We start from the raw sequence: 22,188 nt of genomic DNA, 5'->3' as shown, positions 1-22,188 counted from the left end.
GTGCAATCATCCTCCTGAGTTTGAGTGATCCTCCCACCTCAGACTCCCAAGTGGCTGGGACTACACGTGTGTACCACCATGCCCAGCTAATTTTCTTATTTTTATTTTTATTTTTTACAGAGACAAGGTGTAGCCATGTTGCCCAGGCAGGTCTCAAACACCTGGGCTCAAGGGAGAGTTGGCCTCCCAAAGTGCTTGGATTACAGGCAAAAGCCACCAAGCTCTGGCCTGAGGGCATATTTTTAAATTTAATAATAATTCTGAAGAGCTCTCCTAACTATATACAATTTTTTGCAGCAGACAAGCAACCATTCTACACATTTTTAATGCAAATGTAAGTGTTTGAAATGTAAATTTGTTTTGGGTCAAGGATGATCTAGAAGCCCTTGAAGACAGCAGGCCAGGGAACTTAAGGATGATTGTGATGGAGAAAAGGCAAGCCAAAGAGGCTGGGACAGAAGCAGGGTGAGGAAAACAGGCAAATGGGGAGAGGCTAATGAGGGCAAGGAACACTAGGGCACATTGAACTACACTAGGGCACATTGAACTAAGAGCACACAAAACAACTGGCAAAGGAAAACAGAGACTGTAGCGTGGGCTGACGCAAGAGGTAGCAAGAAGTGACTGGAAGTAGTCGTTCTGGCTGGATTTGTGAATTTCCTAGAGATTCATCTCAAAATGTAAAGATAACTACTGTATGAAGTAAGGAAACAGAAGTAGCTCTGGCTCATTGAGATTAAAAGAAGAGAAGTTGAGCAGAAAGCAGACATGTCCTAACCACAAGCAGGACTCATTACCCATACTAAATTAGAGTGCTTTTTTTTTTTTTTTTTGCTCACCTATGAATCATTTATGTACCAAGTTTCTCTTAGGATACTTTATAGTTTATATATAATGGACGAAAGGGGGCTTAGAAGCCATCTAGTAACCTAGGGACTCAAATGGCTAGATAAATAATGTTGCTGATTATTGGAGAAAGGAGCAAAAGAGGATAAGAAAAGACCCTAAAGAGGTTAAGGGAAGGGCCCCAATTTCCCACAGCTAGAGCTAGAGGAAGAGACACTTGTTAGATGATGGTAGCAAAATGAAAACCGGAGACAGAAGGAGCCTCCCTATTTGAATACTCCACTCAGCTTGCTTTATTCAGAAACAGCCTTTCGTTGCTTATAAATAACATACACTAATATTACCCATGCCATTCTCCCGCCCGGAGATGACCTACAATATCACTCAATGGAAGCCACTGTAGGGAAATCAAAACACCTCAAAGCCAAAATAGTACTTAGAAGTCAGACACATTCAGAAGTAGAAGAAAGGAAGAAGCAGTGGAAATTGGACTGACCACAACTTAGGCAGTGACCCTGGTGATGGATTCCAAGGCAGGACTGCTTACTTATGGGACAGCCAACTGGGCTGTGCAAAAGTATCTTTCCTTGTGGTGATGGAATTTTTTCTTTCTACTTGAGTTGGACTTCAATTTGAGTTTCATTTGGGTTAATAAATACTGTAATTTCTTAAAAAATGTAAATACATCTAGCATGGGTAAAGAATTGTCACTCATACATTTGTGTGGATTAGTTTCATTTAAGGTATTATTCAAATGCTTGAATAATATATATTCAAGTGTATATATATACTGTATGTGTACTATATATACTTGAATATATATACTTGAATTCAAGTATATATATACTTGAATATATTATTGAATATTATATAGGCAAGTATATACTGAATATATTGAATATATTATTCAATAATAATATAAGTATATATAAGTATAAAGTAAGTACATATTGAATATATTATTGACTTGGGTGCAGTGGCACGATCTCGGCTCACTGCAAGCTCCGCCTCCGGGGTTTACGCCATTCTCCTGCCTCAGCCTCCGCAGTAGCTGGGACTACAGACGCCCGCCACCTCGCCCGGCTAGTTTTTCGTATTTTTTAGTAGAGACAGGGTTTCACCGTGTTAGCCAGGATGGTCTGGATCTCCTGACCTCGTGATCCGCCCATCTCGGCCTCCCAAAGTGCTGGGATTACAGGCTTGAGCCACCGTGCCCAGCCAATTGAACATTTCTTAAACTGCATGAAGCTGGGAGGGTATAGACAGAGTGGTGAGAGGGCACACTCACCTAAAGTCAATCAAAGCACACTTCACTTGCTGGCCATATAACAAATAAACAAATACCAACAAAGCAAAACTAACCAAAACAAACAAAAGATCCCTACATTCTAGGATTCCAATTTACATCAAACTGCATTTGTATAAAGACAAGTATTGGAAAATATATAAGACAACACTGAACTATGAAAGATATACCTAACTCAAGAAAGTAAAATTTGGTATGGGTGATTTTTTAAAATTGTGTACACAAATATATATTTTCTTCAGATAAACTTTTAAAAACAATAAACATATACATATGTAGGAAGATTTATTTCTAATTCTTAATACCTATCTTAGAAATGAACTGGTAAACATAGTTTGATTGGAAGTTTTAGAGAAAGAACAGCCACAAATCATAGGTTTATTTATATATTTTAAAAATAGCTAGGATTTCTATTCACTTTATTGTAGACCAGAATATAATATAATAAGCATTGTTGAAAGAAAACTTGGTTGGGCGTGGTAGCTCATGCCTGTAATCCTAGCACTTTGGGAGGCTGAGGTGGGCAGATTGCCTGAGCTCAGGAGTTGGAGACCAGCCTGGGCAACAGGGTGAAACCCCGTCTTTACTAAAATACAAAAAATTAGCCAGGCGTGGCAGCATGTGCTTGTTGTCTCAGCTACTTGGGAGGCTGAGGCAGGAGAATTGCTTGAACCCGGGAGGCGGAGTTTGCAGTGAGTAGAGATTGTGCCACTGCACTCCAGCCTGGCGACTGAGTGAGACTCCATCTCCAAAAAGAAAAAAAAAAGAAAAAAGAAAACTCGTTTTTTAAACGAGATTATAAATAGTCTATTTTTTAGCAATATTTCACAGAATTATATTCTAATATTCTAGAAAAAAAATTGTACTAGACCTCCAAATAAGATAATTAAAAATTAATATGATTCCACATAATGTATTTTTATGAAATTAAACTTCACATTAAATTTTTAATTTTGTATTATCAGAAAAAATGTAAATATTAATTTTATTCCTATAACTTCTGATCAGTTCTTTGAAAAATTAAAATTAAACTCTCTGTAACTCTGACACCATATTACCCCAAAAAGACTAGAAGGCCAAGAGTGGTGGCAGTTCATGCTTCTAATCTCTATGCTTTGGGATGCAGAGGTGGGAGGACTGCTTGAGGCCAGAAGTTTGAGACCAGCCTGAGCCACGTAGTGAGACTGTGTCTACGAAACATAAAAAATTAGCCAGTAATGGTAGCACATGCCTGTGGTCCTAGCTACTTGGGAGGCTGAGCTGGGAGAATCTCGAGTCCAGAACTTTGAGGCTGCAGTGAGCTATAATCATGCCACTGGACTCCAGCCTGGGTGATAGGCAGAGAGCCTGTCTTTTAAAAAAATAAGAATTTAAAAAAAAAAAAAAAAGGCTAGGAAACAGCAGACATTATAAATTACAAATTTCTCTAATATATTATTTCTTACTAAATTTATAAATAATCTCTAAATAGCATTTGTTAGAGGTGAGACTGGGGGATTTTCACATATAGAAATGTATAATGAATACAACAAAAATCTATGTATCCACCATTGAAAATTTACAAATATTAATATTGTACTTCTGATCTTTTTATAAAATAAAAGAAATAAAACATTTTTGCTGAAGTTGCTATCACACTTTTATTCTTCCCCACATCCATTCTCCCTCTCCCAGAGGTAATCAATTTTATAAATTTGATATATATTCTTCCAATGTGTGTTTATGTTTTACTACATATGTGTACTCATAAACATAGACTATACTGTGTGTGTGCTATGTGTTTTTAAAGCAACTTTGTGTTTTCAAGATCTCATCATGTTGATACATATAAATATAACTCATTCACTTTAACTTCTAAATAGCATTTTACAAGATATGACAATCTACATATCCATTCTTCTATTGATGGGCATTTTGGTTGTTTCCATTTTTTTGCATTCTAAAAAATGACACAATAAAGATCTTTGTGCATGTATCCTTATATATGCGTGAGAATATATTCTGTACATTGAAAAGAGCCTAGAAGCAATGACAGCCCAGAGGAACAACAACAAAATCCTAATTTCTAAATATCACTCCACAGTAAAGCGAATTAAGTGCTCCTTAAAGAAATGGGCCAATTCCAGGTCTGGGGCAAAAAAATTAAGGTGAACCTGTTATATATTGTGTGCCAGAAAGCAAGGAAGCACTCAGAGAATTATAAGGATGTGTTTTTTTTTAAAAGGAGCCAATTTAAAGGAGCTTTCATTAGCCAGATCTAAGCTTAAAAAGAAAAAAAGGTAAAGGATTATAATACATTAAATAATAACAATAATTGAAACCCCTAAGTTCATAGTAATTTTTTCTTTTTTTTTTAGACGGAGTCTCACTCCATCACCCAGGCTGGAGTGCGGTGCGTGATCTCGGCTCACCAAAACCTCCACTTCCTGGGTTTAAGTGATTCTCCTGCCTCAGTCTCCCGAGTAGCTGGGAGTACAGGCATGTGCCATGACGCTGGGCTAATTTTTTTTTTTTTTTTTGTATTTTTTTTAGTAGGAATGCAGTTTCACCATGTTGGCCAGGCTGATCTCAAACTCCTGATCTCAACTGATCCACCCACCTCAGCTTCCCAAAGGGTTGGATTACAGGTCTGTCAGCCACCACGCCTGGTCCATAGTCATATTTTTTCAAAGCAGGGAGGTAAATGTCTTCTTTACAGAAAAATGACAACTAATAAATATAGAAGCAATGATGGAATTAGAAAAACCATTTCAGGCCAGGCGTGGTGGCTCACACCTGTAATCCCAGCACTTTGGAAGGCCGAGGTGGGCGGATCACAAGGTCAGGAGTTCGAGACCAACCTGGCCAACATAGTGAAACCCTGTCTCTACTAAAAATACAAAAAATTAGCCAGGCATGGTGGCAGGCATCTGTATCTCAGCTACTCGGGAGACTGAGGCAGGAGAATCGCCTGAACCCGGGAGACAGAGGTTGCAGTGAGCTGAGATCACGCCATTGTACTCCAGGCAGGGCGACAGTGCGAGACACTGTCTCAAAAAAAAGAAAAAAAAAGAAAGACCATTTCAAAGGTGATTCATGCAAATATCATTAATGAATGCTAAAACCACTCAGTAACAAGTTTTGGGAATGGGGGGGGGTCACATACTTTGAAATTGTTAGACCGCTAATTACTTACTAATAAATAGTAAAGAGGAAAATTATCTTTACAATTTGCCTTATTTTAGTGAGGTAGAGCTTCTTTTCATGTTTATTGGCTATTCAGGTACCCTCTGATGCTCATATTCTTTGCCTATTTTTCTTTTTTTTCTTCTTTCTTTTTTTAATTTTTGAGACAGAGACACAGTCTCACTCTATCGCCCAGCCTGGAGTGCAGCACAATACAATCTCAGCTCACGGGAACCTCTGCCTTCCTAGTTCAGGTGGTTCAAGCGATATCTGTGCCTCAGCCTCTTGAGTAGCTGGGATTACAGGCGTGCACCAACACACCCAGCTAATTTTTGTATTTTTAGTAGAGACAGGGTTTCACCATGTTGACCAGGCTAGTCTCAAACTCCTGACCTCAGGTGATCTGCCCACCTCAGCCACCCAAAATGCTGGGATTACAGGTGTCAGCCACCATGCCCAGCTCTTTGCCTATTTTTCTGTTGACTTGTTTACGCTTTACTAATTGAGTTGTATAAATTCTTCAAATACTTTGGACATTGTAATGCAAATATCTTTACTGAGTGTGTGACTTATATACAGGACATTTTGTATAACAAAACCTTTGATTTCGATATACTCAAATATCTGAATCTTTTTCTTTATTATTTGCACGTTTTAAGGCACATTTAGTATATGCTTCCCTATTCTCAGCGTCATAAAGATAGCCTCCTATATTTTCTCCTGAACTCTGAATTTTATTCAGTTTATCTGAGGAGCTGAACAGTAAGTACGAAAACTTTTGGAAAATAATGTTAATTTTTGGTTCTAAGGGGGTTTCCAGCTTTATGTGAAGTCTCCTTTCAATACCATAAATAATTAAGAGTTGCTATTTAAAACCATACATACAAAGTTATGGTTTCAGGATACTAAAAAAAAATAAAAAACAGTAAGGCATATAATCTTACATGAGTGAACAAAGCTTCTTTCCTTAACTCTTCAGAGCTGTCATTTGGAGTCCAAGCTTCAGCAAACTGCAGGAAATCCCATTTTTCCTTATCACCTTCCTCAGCCTGAATTTTTTCCTTCCTACCATTCAGTGTGCTCCCTGTAACTTGAGCCTACAAGAGGAAAACGTAAATGAATTTTTCAGCAGTTCATCTCACAGCTGAAATTCACTAAGTAACTTGATTTTGCATTTAAATCATAAGCTACCCACTAAGAAAATCTCACTGTTCCAACATAGCATGGGCTTTATTAATATAATTATCTTTGTAAACCAAAAATAAAATTGTAAGCCTCCCAACCAACTGAATGGATTCCTCCTCTTGGCAAAGAGCATTCTAAATTAAACCTGAAACAGGCCAGGCGCAGTGGCTCACGCCTGTAATCCCAATACTTTAGGAGGCTGAGGGGGGCTGATCACCTGAGGTCAGGAGTTTGAGACCAGTCTGCCCAACATGGTGAAATCTCATCTCTACTAAAAATAGAAAAATTAGCTGGGCGTGGTGGCAGACACCTGTGATGCCAGCTCCTTGGGAGGGTAAGGCAGGAGAATCACTTGAACTCAGGAGGCAGAGGTTGCAGTAAGCTGAGATCCTGCTACCGCACTCCTGTGTGACAGAGTAAGACTCCATCTCAAAAAAGCTGACCAGCATTAACATTAAAATAGAGATCTTAAGACTGACAAAACAGATTCTTTGTAGCAATAAGACACCAACATGACAGATAGCAGGCCCTAAAACAAATGGAAACCTTTTACTCCCTAACATATTTCTTTTGTATGAAATGGCTCTGCAGAGCTCTCTCTTGTGGGGAAAATTTACATTCTGTAGAGAATCCCCATTCCTTTCCAGGTCTTTATCCTGATCCCAGAGAGAATTAACTAAGGATTCTGGCACCTTTTAAAGTCTAATAAGAGGCCAGGAGCGCTGGCTCATGCCTGTAATCCCAGCACTTTGGGAGGCTGAGGTGGGCGGATCACAAGGTCAGGAGTTCGAGACCAGCGTGGTCAATATAGTGAAACCCCCATCTCTACTAAAAATACAAAACTCAGCTGGGCATGGTGGTGGGCACCTGTAGTCCCAACTAGTCAGGAGGCTGAGGCAGGAGAATAGCTTGAACCCGGGAAGCAGAGGTTGCAGTGAGCTGAGATCATGCCACTGTACTCCAGCCTAGGAGACAGAGTAAGACTCCATCTCTCAAAAAAAAAAAAAAAAGTCTAATAAGAGACATTTACAATCTATTCTGTATGAAGCCTGCTACCTGGATGCTTCATCTGCCTAAGAAGAACCTTGGTCTCCACAACTCTTTATCTTAACCCAGGTATTCCAAGTCTTCAGATAAACTCTTTTTTTTTTGAGACGGAGTCTTGCTCTGTCGCCCGGACTGGAGTGCAGTGGCCGGATCTCAGCTCACTGCAAGCTCCGCCTCCCGGGTTCACGCCATTCTCCTGCCTCAGCCTCCCGAGTAGCTGGGACTACAGGCGCCCGCCACCTCGCCCGGCTAGTGTTTTTTGTATTTTTTAGTAGAGACGGGGTTTCACCGTTTAGTCAGGATGGTCTCGATCTCCTGACCTCCAGATCCGCCCGACTCGGCCTCCCAAAGTGCTGGGATTACCGGCTTGAGCCACCGTGCCTGGCCCCAGATAAACTCTTTCAATCAACTGCCAATCAGAAAATCTTTGAATCCGCCTATGATCTGGAACCAATGCCTCCCTCCACCCCACCTTGCATAAAACCAAGCTGTAGCCCAACCACCTCCGGCACAAGTTCTCAGAATCTCCTGGGGCTGTGTCATGAGCCACTGTCACTCATATTTGGCTCAGAGTAAATCTCTTAAAATATTTTACAGTTTGACTCTTCATTGACATCTAGTATGTTTTCTTTTGCTTATAACAGAATATCTGAAATTGTGTAATATATAAAGAAAATGAACTTATTTCTTATGGAAGCTGAGAAGTTAAGGTTGAGAGGCCACATCTGGTGAAGGCTTCTTGCTGGCTGGTGGGTACCTGCAGAGTTCTGAGACAGCACAGGCCATCTTATGGGGAGGGGGCTGAGTGGTGCTAGCTTAGGTCTCTCTTCCTCTTCCAATAAAGCCACCAGGCCCACTCTTATGATAATCCATTAATCCCTCAATCCATGAATGGATTAATCCATTCATGAGGGCAGAGCCCTCATGACCCAATCACCTTTTTTTCTTTTTTTTAGAAGAGGGTGGGAAAGAAGGCCAATCACCTCTTAATGGCCTACCTCTCAATACTGCCACAGTGGGGATTAAGTTTCGAAGTAAGTTTTAGAGGGAACGAACATTCAAACCATAGCAATAATTATCCAAAACTATAGCCCATTACCCAGTCAATGGTTCCATGCTTAATGAGAAAAGGTCTAACTTGAGAAGTTATACTATTCACTTTCTTCATAAAAACTTTTATTCTAATATTTATATGCTTTGAAACTTAACCAACATATGATTGGCATTTTGAATATCTATATTCAGTGCTTTAAAAACACTTAATTGAAAAACAGTGTTATGGGCTGAATGCTTGTATCCCCCCAAATTCAGATGTTAAAATCCTAACTCCCAATGTTGGTGGTGTTCAGAGGTGGGGCTTTTGGGAGGTGATTAGGTCATGAGGGTGGAGCCCTCATGAATGGGCTTAGTCCCCTATAAAAGAGACCCCAAAGAGCTTTCTTGACCTCTTTCCACAGTGAGAAAGCAGTGGTCAGCAACTTGGAAGAGGGCCCTCACCAGAACTCAACCATACTGGCATCCTAATCTCAGACTTCTAGCCTCCAGAAGTGTGAGAAATAAATTTCTATTACTTATAAACTACCCAATCTATGGTACTTTGTTATGGCTGTCCAAACAAACTAACCCAGAAATCATCTAATCCTTTTTTTTTTTTTTTTGAGACACAGTCTTGCCCAGGCTGGAGTGCAATGGTGCCACATTATGTTTCCTTGCTAGCCAACCCCATCATTGTCCCTCTAATGTAGTAGAAGGGCTTGGAAGATAACAGGAATACGTGGAAATTCATGCCTCTCTTATTACCGAGGAGAGCAAGCAAGGTACTACTATTGAAGCCTTTTCTTAACTTGGTCTCTATTATTATCATCATCTTGATGTACTTAAGTATCCTTTGCCTGAAAACACTAAAACTCAGCCTCTTAACTCAATTGGCTATGGTTAATAATAAGTAAGCTGCTAACTTGATTTAAATTCAAGCTTTACCTTGCGATTCAACATTCCCCACATAAGGGTGTCTAGAGTTCCATTTGCAATAAGGTAGTGAATATTCACAGAACTGCACTGGCCAATTCTGTGAGCTCGGTCTTCTGCTTGTTTTATATGTCCAGGGTCCCAGTACAACTCAGCAAATACAACATGACTTGCCGCAGTAAATGTTAATCCCTAAGTGAAATAAAGCAAATAAATTGAGATGCAAATAAATTGAGAATGTAACATACAGCCATATATAATAAAGTCTTTCTGAACATGTTAAATGGACAACACTGAAGGACTTGAAAACAAATTAGTTGTTTATTTTAGGCCAAATTAAGATTTAATTCATGAAAGGCAAATGAAGAATATTTAATGCAACATAGCATAGCTAGGTGAACTACAGAAAACACATTTGAAAGGTATTTCAAAATTTCAAAAGCCAGCTTGATGGAAGTATATAAACTAAATCACTTTATTCTCTGATGATGAACGGATTCACATTACCACTGGAAAATCTAATAAAATACTTTATAAATGAGAATACAATTTCCAACATATGGTATCTATAGCAACTAGGCAGACAGCATTTACATCCTCTTCATTTAATTCACACTGTCATGTTATAAAGCAAGAAAATAATGTCTCTGGTTATACCATTTTCTTCCTGTGATATTTTTCTTTTTTTTTTTTTTTTTTTTTTTGAGGCGGAGTCTCGCTCTGTCGCCCGGACTGGAGTGCAGTGGCCGGATCTCAGCTCACTGCAAGCTCCGCCTCCCAGGTTCACGCCATTCTCCTGCCTCAGCCTCCCGAGTAGCTGGGACTACAGGCGCCCGCCACCTCACCCGGCTAGTTTTTTTTTTTTTTTGTATTTTTAGTAGAGACGGGGTTTCACCGTGTTAGCCAGGATGGTCTCGATCTCCTGACCTCGTGATCCGCCCGTCTCGGCCTCCCAAAGTGCTGGGATTACAGGCTTGAGCCACCGCGCCCGGCCTCCTGTGATATTTTTCATGTTATATTCCAAAGAGCTGAAATTTACTGCCTATGTCTCAATATATACAATGCAATTGCATTTTCTGTACAACTGCATTTTCATGAATTTCAAATAGTGTGACATAAAAATATTAACTAAGTCTTGCTTTATAATCACTATATGAAATAATGCAAAACCCTCAAACTAAAAAATGTGTCAAACTAAACAATGTGTCAAAAAATGCATGACTTTAATGTTGGTAGGCTGAATGAAATGTGAACCATGGTTATGCTATAGCCATATAGCAGTAAAATGACATTAGGTGGTAAACAGAAATATCTGCCATTTTTTCAGAGTATTATTTAATCAGTGCTGTTTGTTGTTCACATGCACCTAACTTCTGTGAGTGACTTTTGCAACTCCTATTATTTTGATATGTTATTTTCACTTAAAATATTTTCATGTCACATAACAAAATTATGCTAGCATTAATTAAATGGTGGTACTAGTTCTCAAGCTGAAAAATTTACTGAAAATCAGTCTCTGAAAAAGAAGTTAGAGGTAATAAAAATACAGAGACACATATTAAACTGTGCTGCTATTTAGGACTGAAAATGCCACAGAATATTAGAAATAATGCAGAAACAATAAAAAGTAGTTTTTAAAGAGAGACATCTTTAATTTTATAAAAAGCATCATTTGACTATACAAGCATAAAGGGAAAATATGCTGGCAAGATCAATACCACTCTAAGTAGCTGCTAAACTATAATGTAAGATTCACAGTATCAAGAACAAAGACCTTTCTACTTTCCTTTATTCCTATGGAGATATCAGTCCTCAAGTATATGAGTCTTGATTTATATAAGGTCTTCAGAAACAGCCTTGAATAAAATGTAAGTGCCCCATACATTATTAATTTCAAAAGGTCCTAGAATCTCTCGTCTAGCTTTCTCCTACTTAGCACCTCCCCAGCTCTAAGTACTTCATTTCTAATTCTAAGCCCTTTTGATGATATTCTCTATGGTTGGAATAGTCTAACAGATAAATAACTCTGATTATTGGAAGGTTAACTGAACGTGAGGGAAGCATTGAGACAACCGTCCTTTTGGTTAGAACTCCCAGTGAATTGTGGAACTGCTTCATCCTCATAAAGTTTCTCTCTGTATACAATTTTATATACTTTAATTAGCTGAGTAAAAGCAGATCTTTGGCATGTATCAGCTTGGTTGAACAGCAGTATGCTCAATTACTTTTCCCTATGTTAAATATCCTAGCTTAGACATTTACAACAAAATATTTTAGAATGTTAGCAGAAAAACAGTCCAGAAGATCCCCTCTTATCTACTGTGGCAGAGACTGCCATTACTTTCCCTAATATCTATCCTTCTCTTATTCCTTTGTAATGTAACACCCAATTTTTAGCGGAGCTACGTGGTATAAAGGATACTCTTCCCAGCTTCCCTTAAAATTAGGTGTGCTTGTGGGACTAACTACAAGACAGTGAGATGCAGTGTGCTTTTCTTCAGGCAGCTGCTTGGACTGCAGATATGATGAAGCTCTAGCAGCCCTTTTAGATAAGAGATACTTACTAAGAGTGGCAAAGCAGAAAGCGAGAAGGGGTGTAGGTCCTAAGGACTTTGTGCAAACATCATGCTAGGCCTGGACTGTCTACATAAGAGAATTAAACTTTGTGTATTTAAGTCAGTCTTAATCTGAATTTCTGTTTATTTGCCTTCAAATCTAATCAAGTAAGTGAAGGGTTGGATATGAGACAGGTATGAGAAAAGCCTATACAAATTCAAAGGAATGAAAAAAGGTCATGCAAAAAGATTACAATCAAATTAACTATACACTTCTTACTCTTCTTTGAAAGTATATTCTTTCAAAGACATACTTTCCTTGAAAATTTAGGAGATCTGTGTCAAAGATCTTTCTATTACACTTTCTGGAACTCTCTGAAGGAGAATTAATATTTATTATACAAGGCATCAAGATAGAAAATTATAAGTTTACAAACCAAAGTTATAGTGAATGGCCTTTTTTCTTATTTCAATGACATTTCATTGAAAATTTCTTACCTGGCCAGCAGCCTGAATGCTTAGGATAGCCACACGAGTGTCAGGATCCTTTTGAAACTGATTAACCAGATGTATTCTTTCTGAAGATGAAACACCTCCATCTATCCTAATGTAACGAGTCTAGCATCAACAAGGGAAACGGCAAAATTAGGACAAGCCCCTAGGTACCCATCTCATTTTATATATTTTACAGCTTATTTTTACGGTCACATAACAAAATGGAACTTGGTTAAGATGACAGATTGGTAAATGTTATACAAGAAGAATCTTACCAAGTTTTTAAATAGCTTCTTATAACAATTTCTTATTTTTTTAATCTTTTAAGCTACTTGAGGGTAGAGTCTATGTCTAATTCATCTTTATCCCATCAATGCCAAGGGCAATGCCTTGTATATAGCTGAAGCTCCACATATCTTTTATGAATTAAGCTAATGTTGTCTTCAGTAGAATTCTACGTAAATTGACACACAACTTTAAACCATGGATCAGACTAACTCTAAAGTTTTAAGATCACTAATTCTAAAGTGAAAATAAAGCCAGACATGAGAAAAGAGAAAGATGATTCTGCCCATAAATTATGGATTCATGAAGAGTAGTACATTTATTTCTGAAATATCTCAAATATTAACTGGGAAAATAGAGCTTTATTTATTTATTTATTTTTTTGAGACGGAGTCTTGCTCTGTCGCCCAGGCTGGAGTACAGTGGCGCGATCTCTGCTCACTGCAAGCTCCACCTCCCGGGTTCACACCATTCTCCTGCCTCAGCCTCCTGAGCAGCTGGGATTACAGGCGCCCGCCACCATGCGTGTCTAATTTTTTGTATTTTTAGTAGAGATGGGGTTTCACAGTGTTAGCCAGGATAGTCTCCATCTCCTGACCTCGTGATTCACCCGCCTCGTTGTGCCCAGCCAGAAAATAGAGCTTTTAATCTATTGTTTGAATTCTGGTTTTACACATTATTAAACTTAAAAGAAATATGTGATATGGTCATCTCTATGAGGTGGGGCACTGAGGCAACCACACACATTTTTAAAAAGTAGGGAAACATTAAGTGTTAAACTGAACATTGCTGTCTTTAAGAATGGTTTGAATTGAGAAAAGGGGGTTATCACTATGTGTTAGAATAGCTAAAAAGAAGTCATTATCCAACTTGTAAAAATAGTAAGTCCTAAATTTCAAAAAACCTTATTCATATATGTACTGCTATAGAAAATATACCCTTAAATAGTTGGAACATATGAATATTCACTTTTATAAGGGAATATCCAAGTTAATTATTAAAGAGAATGTCCCATATCAATGTTCTGTCCTCAAAGAGCAAGTATACATCAACCAGTGAACCATTTAATAGCCATTAAGGAAGATTATAAAATCCTCTGAGGGTCTTTCTAAAGAAAATACATTGTCAGGGTAGGGAGAGTTGGGGAAAAATTCACCTCCAACCCCATGAATATCTTTTTTTTCTTTTTTTTTTTTTTTTTTTGTGAGAAGAAGTTTCGCTCTTATTGCCAAAGCTGGAGTGCAGTGGCGGGATTTTAGCTCACTGCAACCTCTGCCTCCTCCCAGGTTCAAGCGATTCTCCTGCCCCAGTCTCCCGAGTAGCTGCGATTACAGGCATGTGCCACCATGCCCAGCTAATTCTGTATTTTTAGTAGAGACGGGGTTTCTCCATGTTGGTCAGGCTAGTCTCGAACTCCCGACCTCAGGTGATCCGCTCCCCTCGGCCTCCCAAAGTGCTGGGATTACAGGTGTGAACCACCGCACCTGGCCTATATCTACATTTTTAACTCTTAGTAAAGCTAAATGGGATTCTAAACATATCAGTAAAATGGATGTAAGAAAAAAAGACTTGGCCAGGCGCGGTGGCTCAAGCCTGTAATCCCAGCACTTTGGGAGGCCGAGATGGGCGGATCACGAGGTCAGGAGATCGAGACCATCCTGGCTAACACGGTGAAACCCCGTCTCTACTAAAAATACAAAAAAAAACTAGCCAGGCGAGATGGCGGGCGCCTGTAGTCCCAGCTACTGGGGAGGCTGAGGCAGTAGAATGGCGTAAACCCGGGAGGCAGAGCTTGCAGTGAGCTGAGATCCGGCCACTGCACTCCAGCCTGGGCGACAGAGCGAGACTCCGCCTCAAAAAAAAAAAAAAAAAAAAAAAAAAAAAAGAAAAAAAGACTACTATACTTCGAATTGATCCCAGTAGTTTTAAGGTATAATGGAATCAGAATAAGAAAAATATTAGGAATCTAATTTCTTGCCCATCATTTAAAAAATATTAAGGTTAATTAACTCTTAGAGGGTGTTTTTCAGAAACTACATAATCAATGAGAAAGTACCTTTTAATGTACAGCACTTTATTATAACTCTTCCTATGAAGGAAATACTAGAAGTATTTCTTTGGTAATATTAATTAACATATTAACTAATGTTTAAACAATGTATGCTAAGTTTTTATCTTTGATAGAAACAAAGGAAGATGCTGTCACTCACTGGTGGACTACTGGAAATCAAGGTAGACCTAAGAAGATGCAGTAAAGCCACATGGCTTGATGGAGCTAACCTGATAAATTACTTGGGCTGTATGTTTCAAATACATCTACACTAAATTTTAGTAATCATTTTCCATACACTGCCTGGAAGTTTAAATGGTATGGCTGCAGTTAGGTACTAACATTGGCCAAATTCATTCTTTCTTTCCTCTCTATGTCACCTACATTCAAAGGCCACCATGCAGGTAAATAGAAAGTCTAACATTTAACCACCTACACCACTCTAAAATGGTATATCCAGGAATAAAAATGAAATTTACATTATAGCCTATCATGGCAACATATCTTTAATCAATCCAGATAATTTGGTCAGTGGAAAATTATGAGATCAGTTAAGAAAAGAGAAAATTTAATAGTATATCATTATCATATAATACTAATATAATTTTCAAGAAAAATGTGTAACAATTTATATACCATCATCTAAAGAAGACAAAAAACTCCTCAATTATGAGACTACAACTGATGTTTAGTATAGTAAAAATATGCATTCTAAAAAGTATCTAATTAAAAAATAGCAACATACCTTATTTTCGATGACTGCTTCTGTGCAAGCTTGGAGCATGCTTAAATGGTGAGCAAAAACCAGAAATTTAAGTGAATCATTCTGAAGCATCATCTTAATATAATCCTTTACAGCACCTGCCTAAATATTAGAAGGTAAACCTTATTAGTGTCACAAAAATGATTATTTAAAATTTGTCACTTTTAATAAAGCGGCTTGAAAATCAGTAAATATGAACTTTTAACTGCACTGTTCTCTAGGTAGCCTAAGGAAGTAGAAGCCCACATGTAAGGAAAATGTTGAAGAAGAGGGACAAGAAGGGAAAAACCTGAGCAGTTAAACGAGAAGAAGACAAGAGTTAGAAGAATTAAAAAACAACACAACAATGGGTTTCAACAGAAAGGAGGTAGTCAAATAGGCTATGACCAAGAAGGAGTTGGCAGTTTTGTTTAGGTGATTTTCAAAAAAGTTTACATATAAGACTAAGTCGAACAGAGTTAAGGAGAAAATAGCAAAAAAATTAGATGAAGAGCACTTTTTTTTTAACTTAAGAAACTTAGGTAGACTTACAAATAGGCAGTTAAAGGAGCACACAGATTAAGATAAATGGAAATGAGGTCATTTAGTGTATCTCTGGGATGGAGAAGGTTCCAGAAGAAGCTGGAGTGATGGGATGAAGACAACAGTAGTGAGGTCTGAGAGAACAGGGGGACATATAGAACAATTGTGAGGCAGAAGGAAGAAAATAAAAAAAGTTCAGATTAATAGGTAACTTGAGGCCAAGTTACTTAGTAAGAGTAAAAAATCAATTTGGTATGAAATAAATAGGAATTAAAGAGGATCGCGGGGCCGGGCGCGGTGGCTCAAGCCTGTAATCCCAGCACTTTGGGAGGCCGAGACGGGCGGATCACTAGATCAGGAGATCGAGACCATCCTGGCTAACACGGTGAAACCCCGTCTCTACTAAAAAATACAAAAAACTAGCCGGGCGAGTTGGCAGGCGCCTGTAGTCCCAGCTACTCGGGAGGCTGAGGCAGGAGAATGGCGTAAACCCGGGAGGCGGAGCTTGCAGTGAGCTGAGATCCGGCCACTGCACTCCAGCCTGGGCGACTGCGAGACTCCGTTTCAAAAAAAAAAAAAAAAAAAAAAAAAAAAAAAAAAAAAAAAAACTAGCCGGGCGAGGTGGTGGGCGCCTGTAGTCCCAGCTACTCGGGAGGCTGAGGCAGGAGAATGGTGTAAATCCGGGAGGCGGAGCTTGCAGTGAGCCGAGATCCAGCCACCGCACTCCAGCCTGGGGGACAGAGCCAGACTCCGTCTTAAAAAAAAAAAAAAAAAAAAATTTAACTTTTAAAAAACTGGTTATTTAGAACTTTTGGAAATAGATACCAGGCTGACCACATTTAATTTCTGCTCCATCTCAATGCTATGTTTAAAAGATATCTAAGTGTAGAGGGACAAAGAGAACTGGAGAAAAGTCAATAGCAACAAAACTTTGGAAGCTAAGAAGTAGGTAATGACTGACAACTGATTAACCAATCTCACAGATCCTAAACTGGCTATGGAAACTGGAGAAGCACTTGATTTATGCTGCAGTCATCTAAAAAGGTTCAGAAAATGACACCTCTGGAATGGGGACAGGTGTGTCTAGAAGGACCTGCTGAAATAATGTTTAAGTAGTTGATTATGTACAATACTGCTATTTACCTTCTCTCTACCTATTCCATACAATAGGTAACTACTATAACCATTCTGGTAGAAAACTACAGACTTATTCTCTGGAGTGGATAAAATAGAGGGTATTTGGATGGAGGAATCCTATATTGATGATAAGTATATCCTACAAAATTCATGGAGATTACATGAAAGTTACAAAATAAATGCTGAGATCTGCCCCTCTCTCCCAGCCTTCTTACCCCTATACTTCCCAAAACAGAAACAGGCTTATGTCTTTCAGGCAAGAGAGTAGAATCAATATAAAGTGATTCTTTTCTAAGGAATCTGACCAGCCAGAGAAAAAACTAAAGATACTGCTATCAGGGGTTTCCCAAGGAGACATCCCATTCAGAACACCATTTATTGAGGGCATAGTCTATAAATCATATACATGTGCAGAGCTTCTAGTCAGTGGTTAGTGTCTTTCTTGTAAATATAAGCAACCAACCAAAGATCAATAGATATTTGTAGAAAGCAACATGTATGAACAGATCAAATATACAGAGCTAAGAAAACTGGAAGAGATTGCATTTATAAAACAAGACCATTTTCCAAAAAAAAAAAAAAGAGAGAGATCAAGAGGAGAAAAAAGTACTCTCAGAAATGAAAAATATAATAGCAGAAATGGATAATTCATTGGTTATTAAGCTAAGGAAATCTCCTAGAAAGTAGACAGAAAATATACAGGCCAGGCATGGTGGCTCACGCCTGTAATCCCAGCACTTTGGGAGGCCGAGGTGGGTGGATCACTCGAGGTCAGGAGTTCAAGACCAGCCTGGCTAACATGGTGAAACCCCATCTCTACTAAAAATACAAAAATTAGCCAGGCGTGGTGGCACGTGCCTGTAATCCCAGCTACTCGGGAGGCCAAGGCAGAAGAATCGCTTGAACCTGGGAGGTGGAGGTTGCAGTGAGCCGAGATTATGCCACTGCTCTCCAGCCTGGGCAACAGAGTGAGACTCTGTCTCAAAAAAAAAAAAAAAAGAAATATAAAATATAAAATAATTAGAGGATCAGGTCATGAGGGCAATGTATGAAAATACAGGAATAATAAAAGTCTCAGAAAACAAAGAGAGAAAAAAAACCAACAAAAATAATCAAAGAAATAAAGTTCTACATAACTGAAGGGCATGAGTTTCCAAAATGAAAAATGGAAAAGACCCACTTCGTGTCTTTCACAATGAATGAAAACAGACCCAGAATGAGGCTCATTATCAAGAAATTTTAGAACACTGGGACACAGAAATGATTCTATAAGCTTCCAGAAAAGGGAAGAAAAGATTTCATAGAATCAAAATAGAATAACAATTCTGAATTGTATTGGATTTCTCAATACCAATACCAGAAATGAGAGAAAATGATTTCCCCAAATTTTATATCCAGCTAATTAAAAATCAGATAGAATAATAATATTTTCAAATATGCAAGGAATGTAAATAATTTGCTTCCAATATACCATTTATTGGGAGGCTACTGGAGAAAATCCTCCAACAAAACAAGGAAGTAAACAAAGAAAGAAAATAATATAAAGGAAAGAGGTGAAAATCTCTAGGATGGGAGCTCTGCAGCAGGCCTAAAGAGTAACAGTTCAGACTGGAGCTCATCAGAAGGAACCAGGGGAAATTTCTTTAAGAAGATGAGATTAATACAATGCTTAATGTTTACAGATAATGGGAGAAGGTTAAATAACTAGGGGAAACTTTGAGGATGAATTAGTGACAACTACATAGAAAACTAATAAAAGAAGAAAATAAAAACGTTTATAATTATTAATGCCAAAGAAAATAAAATCAGTTGTGGAAGAAAACATATCCATAGCATACATTTCACCTGTAAATGTTGTAAATATGGTTCTAATAATAAATATGGTGCATACTGATCAAGCCAAAATTGGTAATAAGTTGCTATAAAATCAGTAAAACTATGATTTTCACTTTCATGGAAGGATGGAAATAACAAAAGGGCTAAAATTTTATCTTCCGTATTAAGAAGCCAATTGATGACAGCTAAAATTACAAAGCAAATAGTAATACAAACCAAGCAGCAATATAAGTATGGTGTTGAGGGATTTGAAGTAAACACACACACACAAAAAAATCAGCTGAAAGAAAAGAAGGTTGTTGCCTTTGGGAAATAAGGTTAGGAGACTGTTATTTTTTGGATCTCTGGTCATTAAACTATGATACTATGTAGGTTTGGTAATAAAAAATTATAAAGGAGGCATTTTGAAACTGAAAAATACCTACTTAAAATTCATATATATGACTATAAAGTCACATGACAGATTCTGCAAACGACATTTTGCATGTCTAAGTTTTCTAAACCACAGAAATTCATCATACAATGAGAGAAGGGGCTGTTAAGAACTTTAGCCTTGGATTTCAGTGCCTTGGAAAGTGGAAATGAAGTACTGTCAAAACAAGGAGCTATAAATTCCGGATATGTTGTCATGGCAACTGAACCATTTTAATAAAGTGCATGTTTGCCTAAAGAGCTATATTTACTGTGACAAGCCTTTCAAAATGTACATGTCAAGATGGAGTACTTTTAAGGTACATTCATTACTATCCAGTCCAGATTTACAAACTATATAATTGCTAAACCTCTAGTCTCAGATGGATTCCCCCTCCTCTTCCCAAGTGAGCAATTTTTGTTAGAGTCTCCTCCACTGATATCACCTGCTTCCATCACAACCAGAGATGCTGATGCCAAAGTTCAAGCCCCCTTTTCCCACTCCTTTCCACTAGTTCTTCAAAAAGGTTTATGGTTCCTAACATTATTATAAAGCTCAATTACATAACTGGCTAAATAGGCTCTTAGGACTAACAACGCAACTTAACCATCATTTGTGATACTGCTTTTTAGGAGAAAATGTGTTTAGTATACTAAAACATCGAAAGTAACAAATGAACTTTTGGGATTCTCTTAGGTTCTTAAGCTGGGGATTACACAGATTTTCATTTTAAAATGTACTATGCATGCATTTTAACTATTTTGATTTTATTCTAATAAAAACTATAACTGCATTGTCAGATTTTAAATTATCTGAACAGGAATTTGCTTCCAACGATCTTAAGCACATAGTATGTGGAATGGCAGGTCCTCATAATAATCAACATCTTGGTTATGCCGGTTCAGGTTTCACAGAAGTTGCAGAAAATGTATGTGTTCAAAACTCTATTTTATTTTACTAGAATTGATCTGTTAGTAATGAGTCTGTTAGTCGAAGGTCTAATTTAAGTAATTAACTATACATTATATCTTAATTAAAAAATGCAGGCCAGGTGCGGTTGCTCACGCCTGTAATCCCAGCACTTTGGGAGGCGGAGGTGGGAGGATCACCTGAGGTCTGGAGTTAGGGACCAGCCTGACCAACATGGAGAAACCCTGTCTCTACTAAAAATACAAAATTAGCCGGGTGTGATGGCGCATGCCTGTGGTCCAGCTACTCGGGAGGCTGAGGCGGGAGAACCGTTTAAGCCCGGGAGGTAGAGGTTGCGATGACCTGAGATTGTGCCATTGCACTCCAGCCTGAGCAACAAGAGCAAATCTCCATCTCAAAATAAATAAATAAATTAATTAATAAAATAAAATACAACAATGAAGAGAATATTCTTTTTTTTTTTCAGTGAAGAGGTACACATCTTACTTTCTGAGGTAAAAGTAGTTAAAGAAAAATCTATATTGCACTAAAGACCTGATAAAAGTTATTTGATTTCAAATTGTTGGCTTTTAATCAAATAATAAGAAAGAAAAAAAAGAAAGACAAAAACATCAAAACTGAACTATGACAAAGACTCTCCTTTGACCTAACTTTAGTTAGGCTCTCCTGAGCTCTCTGTGCAACTAAGCCTTCACACCTTGGTCTTCTGTGTCCATCCTGTCCTTGCCAGGCCTGCATAGCCCAGTCTTATAAGAACCCCACTAAGTCATTTCAGTGAAAATCCCCCCACTCTTGATATTGGATCTAGTTCCTCATTCCGCACCTTTGGATGTATAAAGCCTTGGCCTGTTTTTAGCAAGAATCTCCTTCAGGTCTCCTCTTAGTCATTTTCCATTCATCAACTCTCTCAACCTACTTGCTGGCTATAAACCTCTACTTGTCCTTGTATTTGGAATTGGGCTCAACCTCTCTTGCCTATTGCAAAACAGTTGACCTCTATACTGCAATAGTCTTGAGTAGTCTTCCCTACTGTTTTAACAAGTCAGAATGATCTTTTCTTTAATAGCTATAACTTACAGCTAAGACAGTATGAGCAAAAAGAAAGCTTCCCTTTAAGTCCTGAAGTCCTCAGAACCCAATCAAATGACAGTTTTATTCAGATATCGCATGACCTTTTAAACTCTATTTTTTTAAAGCTCTTTTTTTTTTTTTTTTTTTTTTTTTGAGACGGAGTCTTGCTCTTTCGCCCGGGCTGGAGTGCAGTGGCTGGATCTCAGCTCACTGCAAGCTCCGCCTCCCGGGTTTTACGCCATTCTCCTGCCTCAGCCTCCGGAGTAGCTGGGACTACAGGCGCCCGCCACCTCGCCCGGCTAGTTTTTTGTATTTTTAGTAGAGACGAGGTTTCACCCTGTTAGCCAGGATGGTCTCGATCTCCTGACCTCGTGATCCGCCCGTCTCGGCCTCCCAAAGTGCTGGGATTACAGGCTTGAGCCACCGCGCCCGGCCTTAAAGCTCTTTTAATGTCTTCTTAGTCACAGGTGAATTGTGATTGGTCTAAGCAAACGTAGCATTTTCATTTCCCCTGCAAATGATTCTGACTAATATGACATCTGAGGAGTCTGCTGGGGGTTTCAAAAAAAACATCCTCCCTGACAAAGGCACTCTTAGGAACACTTTTCCTTGCTT

At 38.4% G+C, this 22,188-nt stretch overlaps 1 protein-coding gene across 1 annotated transcript in view; it reads right to left on the bottom strand.

The window, feature by feature from the left end:
* The window catches only part of ZRANB3 (zinc finger RANBP2-type containing 3), a 324,081-nt gene that overhangs the window by 56,117 nt on the left and 245,776 nt on the right, over positions 1 to 22,188 (bottom strand). The window contains exons 9-12 of the mRNA XM_033231677.1: positions 15,648 to 15,767; positions 12,571 to 12,690; positions 9,530 to 9,709; positions 6,262 to 6,414 (exon numbers count right to left, since the gene is read on the bottom strand). Coding sequence (XP_033087568.1) covers positions 6,262 to 6,414; positions 9,530 to 9,709; positions 12,571 to 12,690; positions 15,648 to 15,767 — 573 coding nt within the window. The remainder of the gene's footprint in view (positions 1 to 6,261; positions 6,415 to 9,529; positions 9,710 to 12,570; positions 12,691 to 15,647; positions 15,768 to 22,188) is intronic.

The sequence above is a fragment of the Trachypithecus francoisi genome, unplaced genomic scaffold (assembly GCF_009764315.1).
Source record: "Trachypithecus francoisi isolate TF-2019V2 unplaced genomic scaffold, Tfra_2.0 Lachesis_group13, whole genome shotgun sequence".
In the NCBI taxonomy this organism is placed as follows: domain Eukaryota; kingdom Metazoa; phylum Chordata; class Mammalia; order Primates; family Cercopithecidae; genus Trachypithecus; species Trachypithecus francoisi.
The sequence above is the reverse complement of the archived record's forward strand: the minus strand, read 5'-3'. Positions and strand labels throughout refer to the sequence as shown.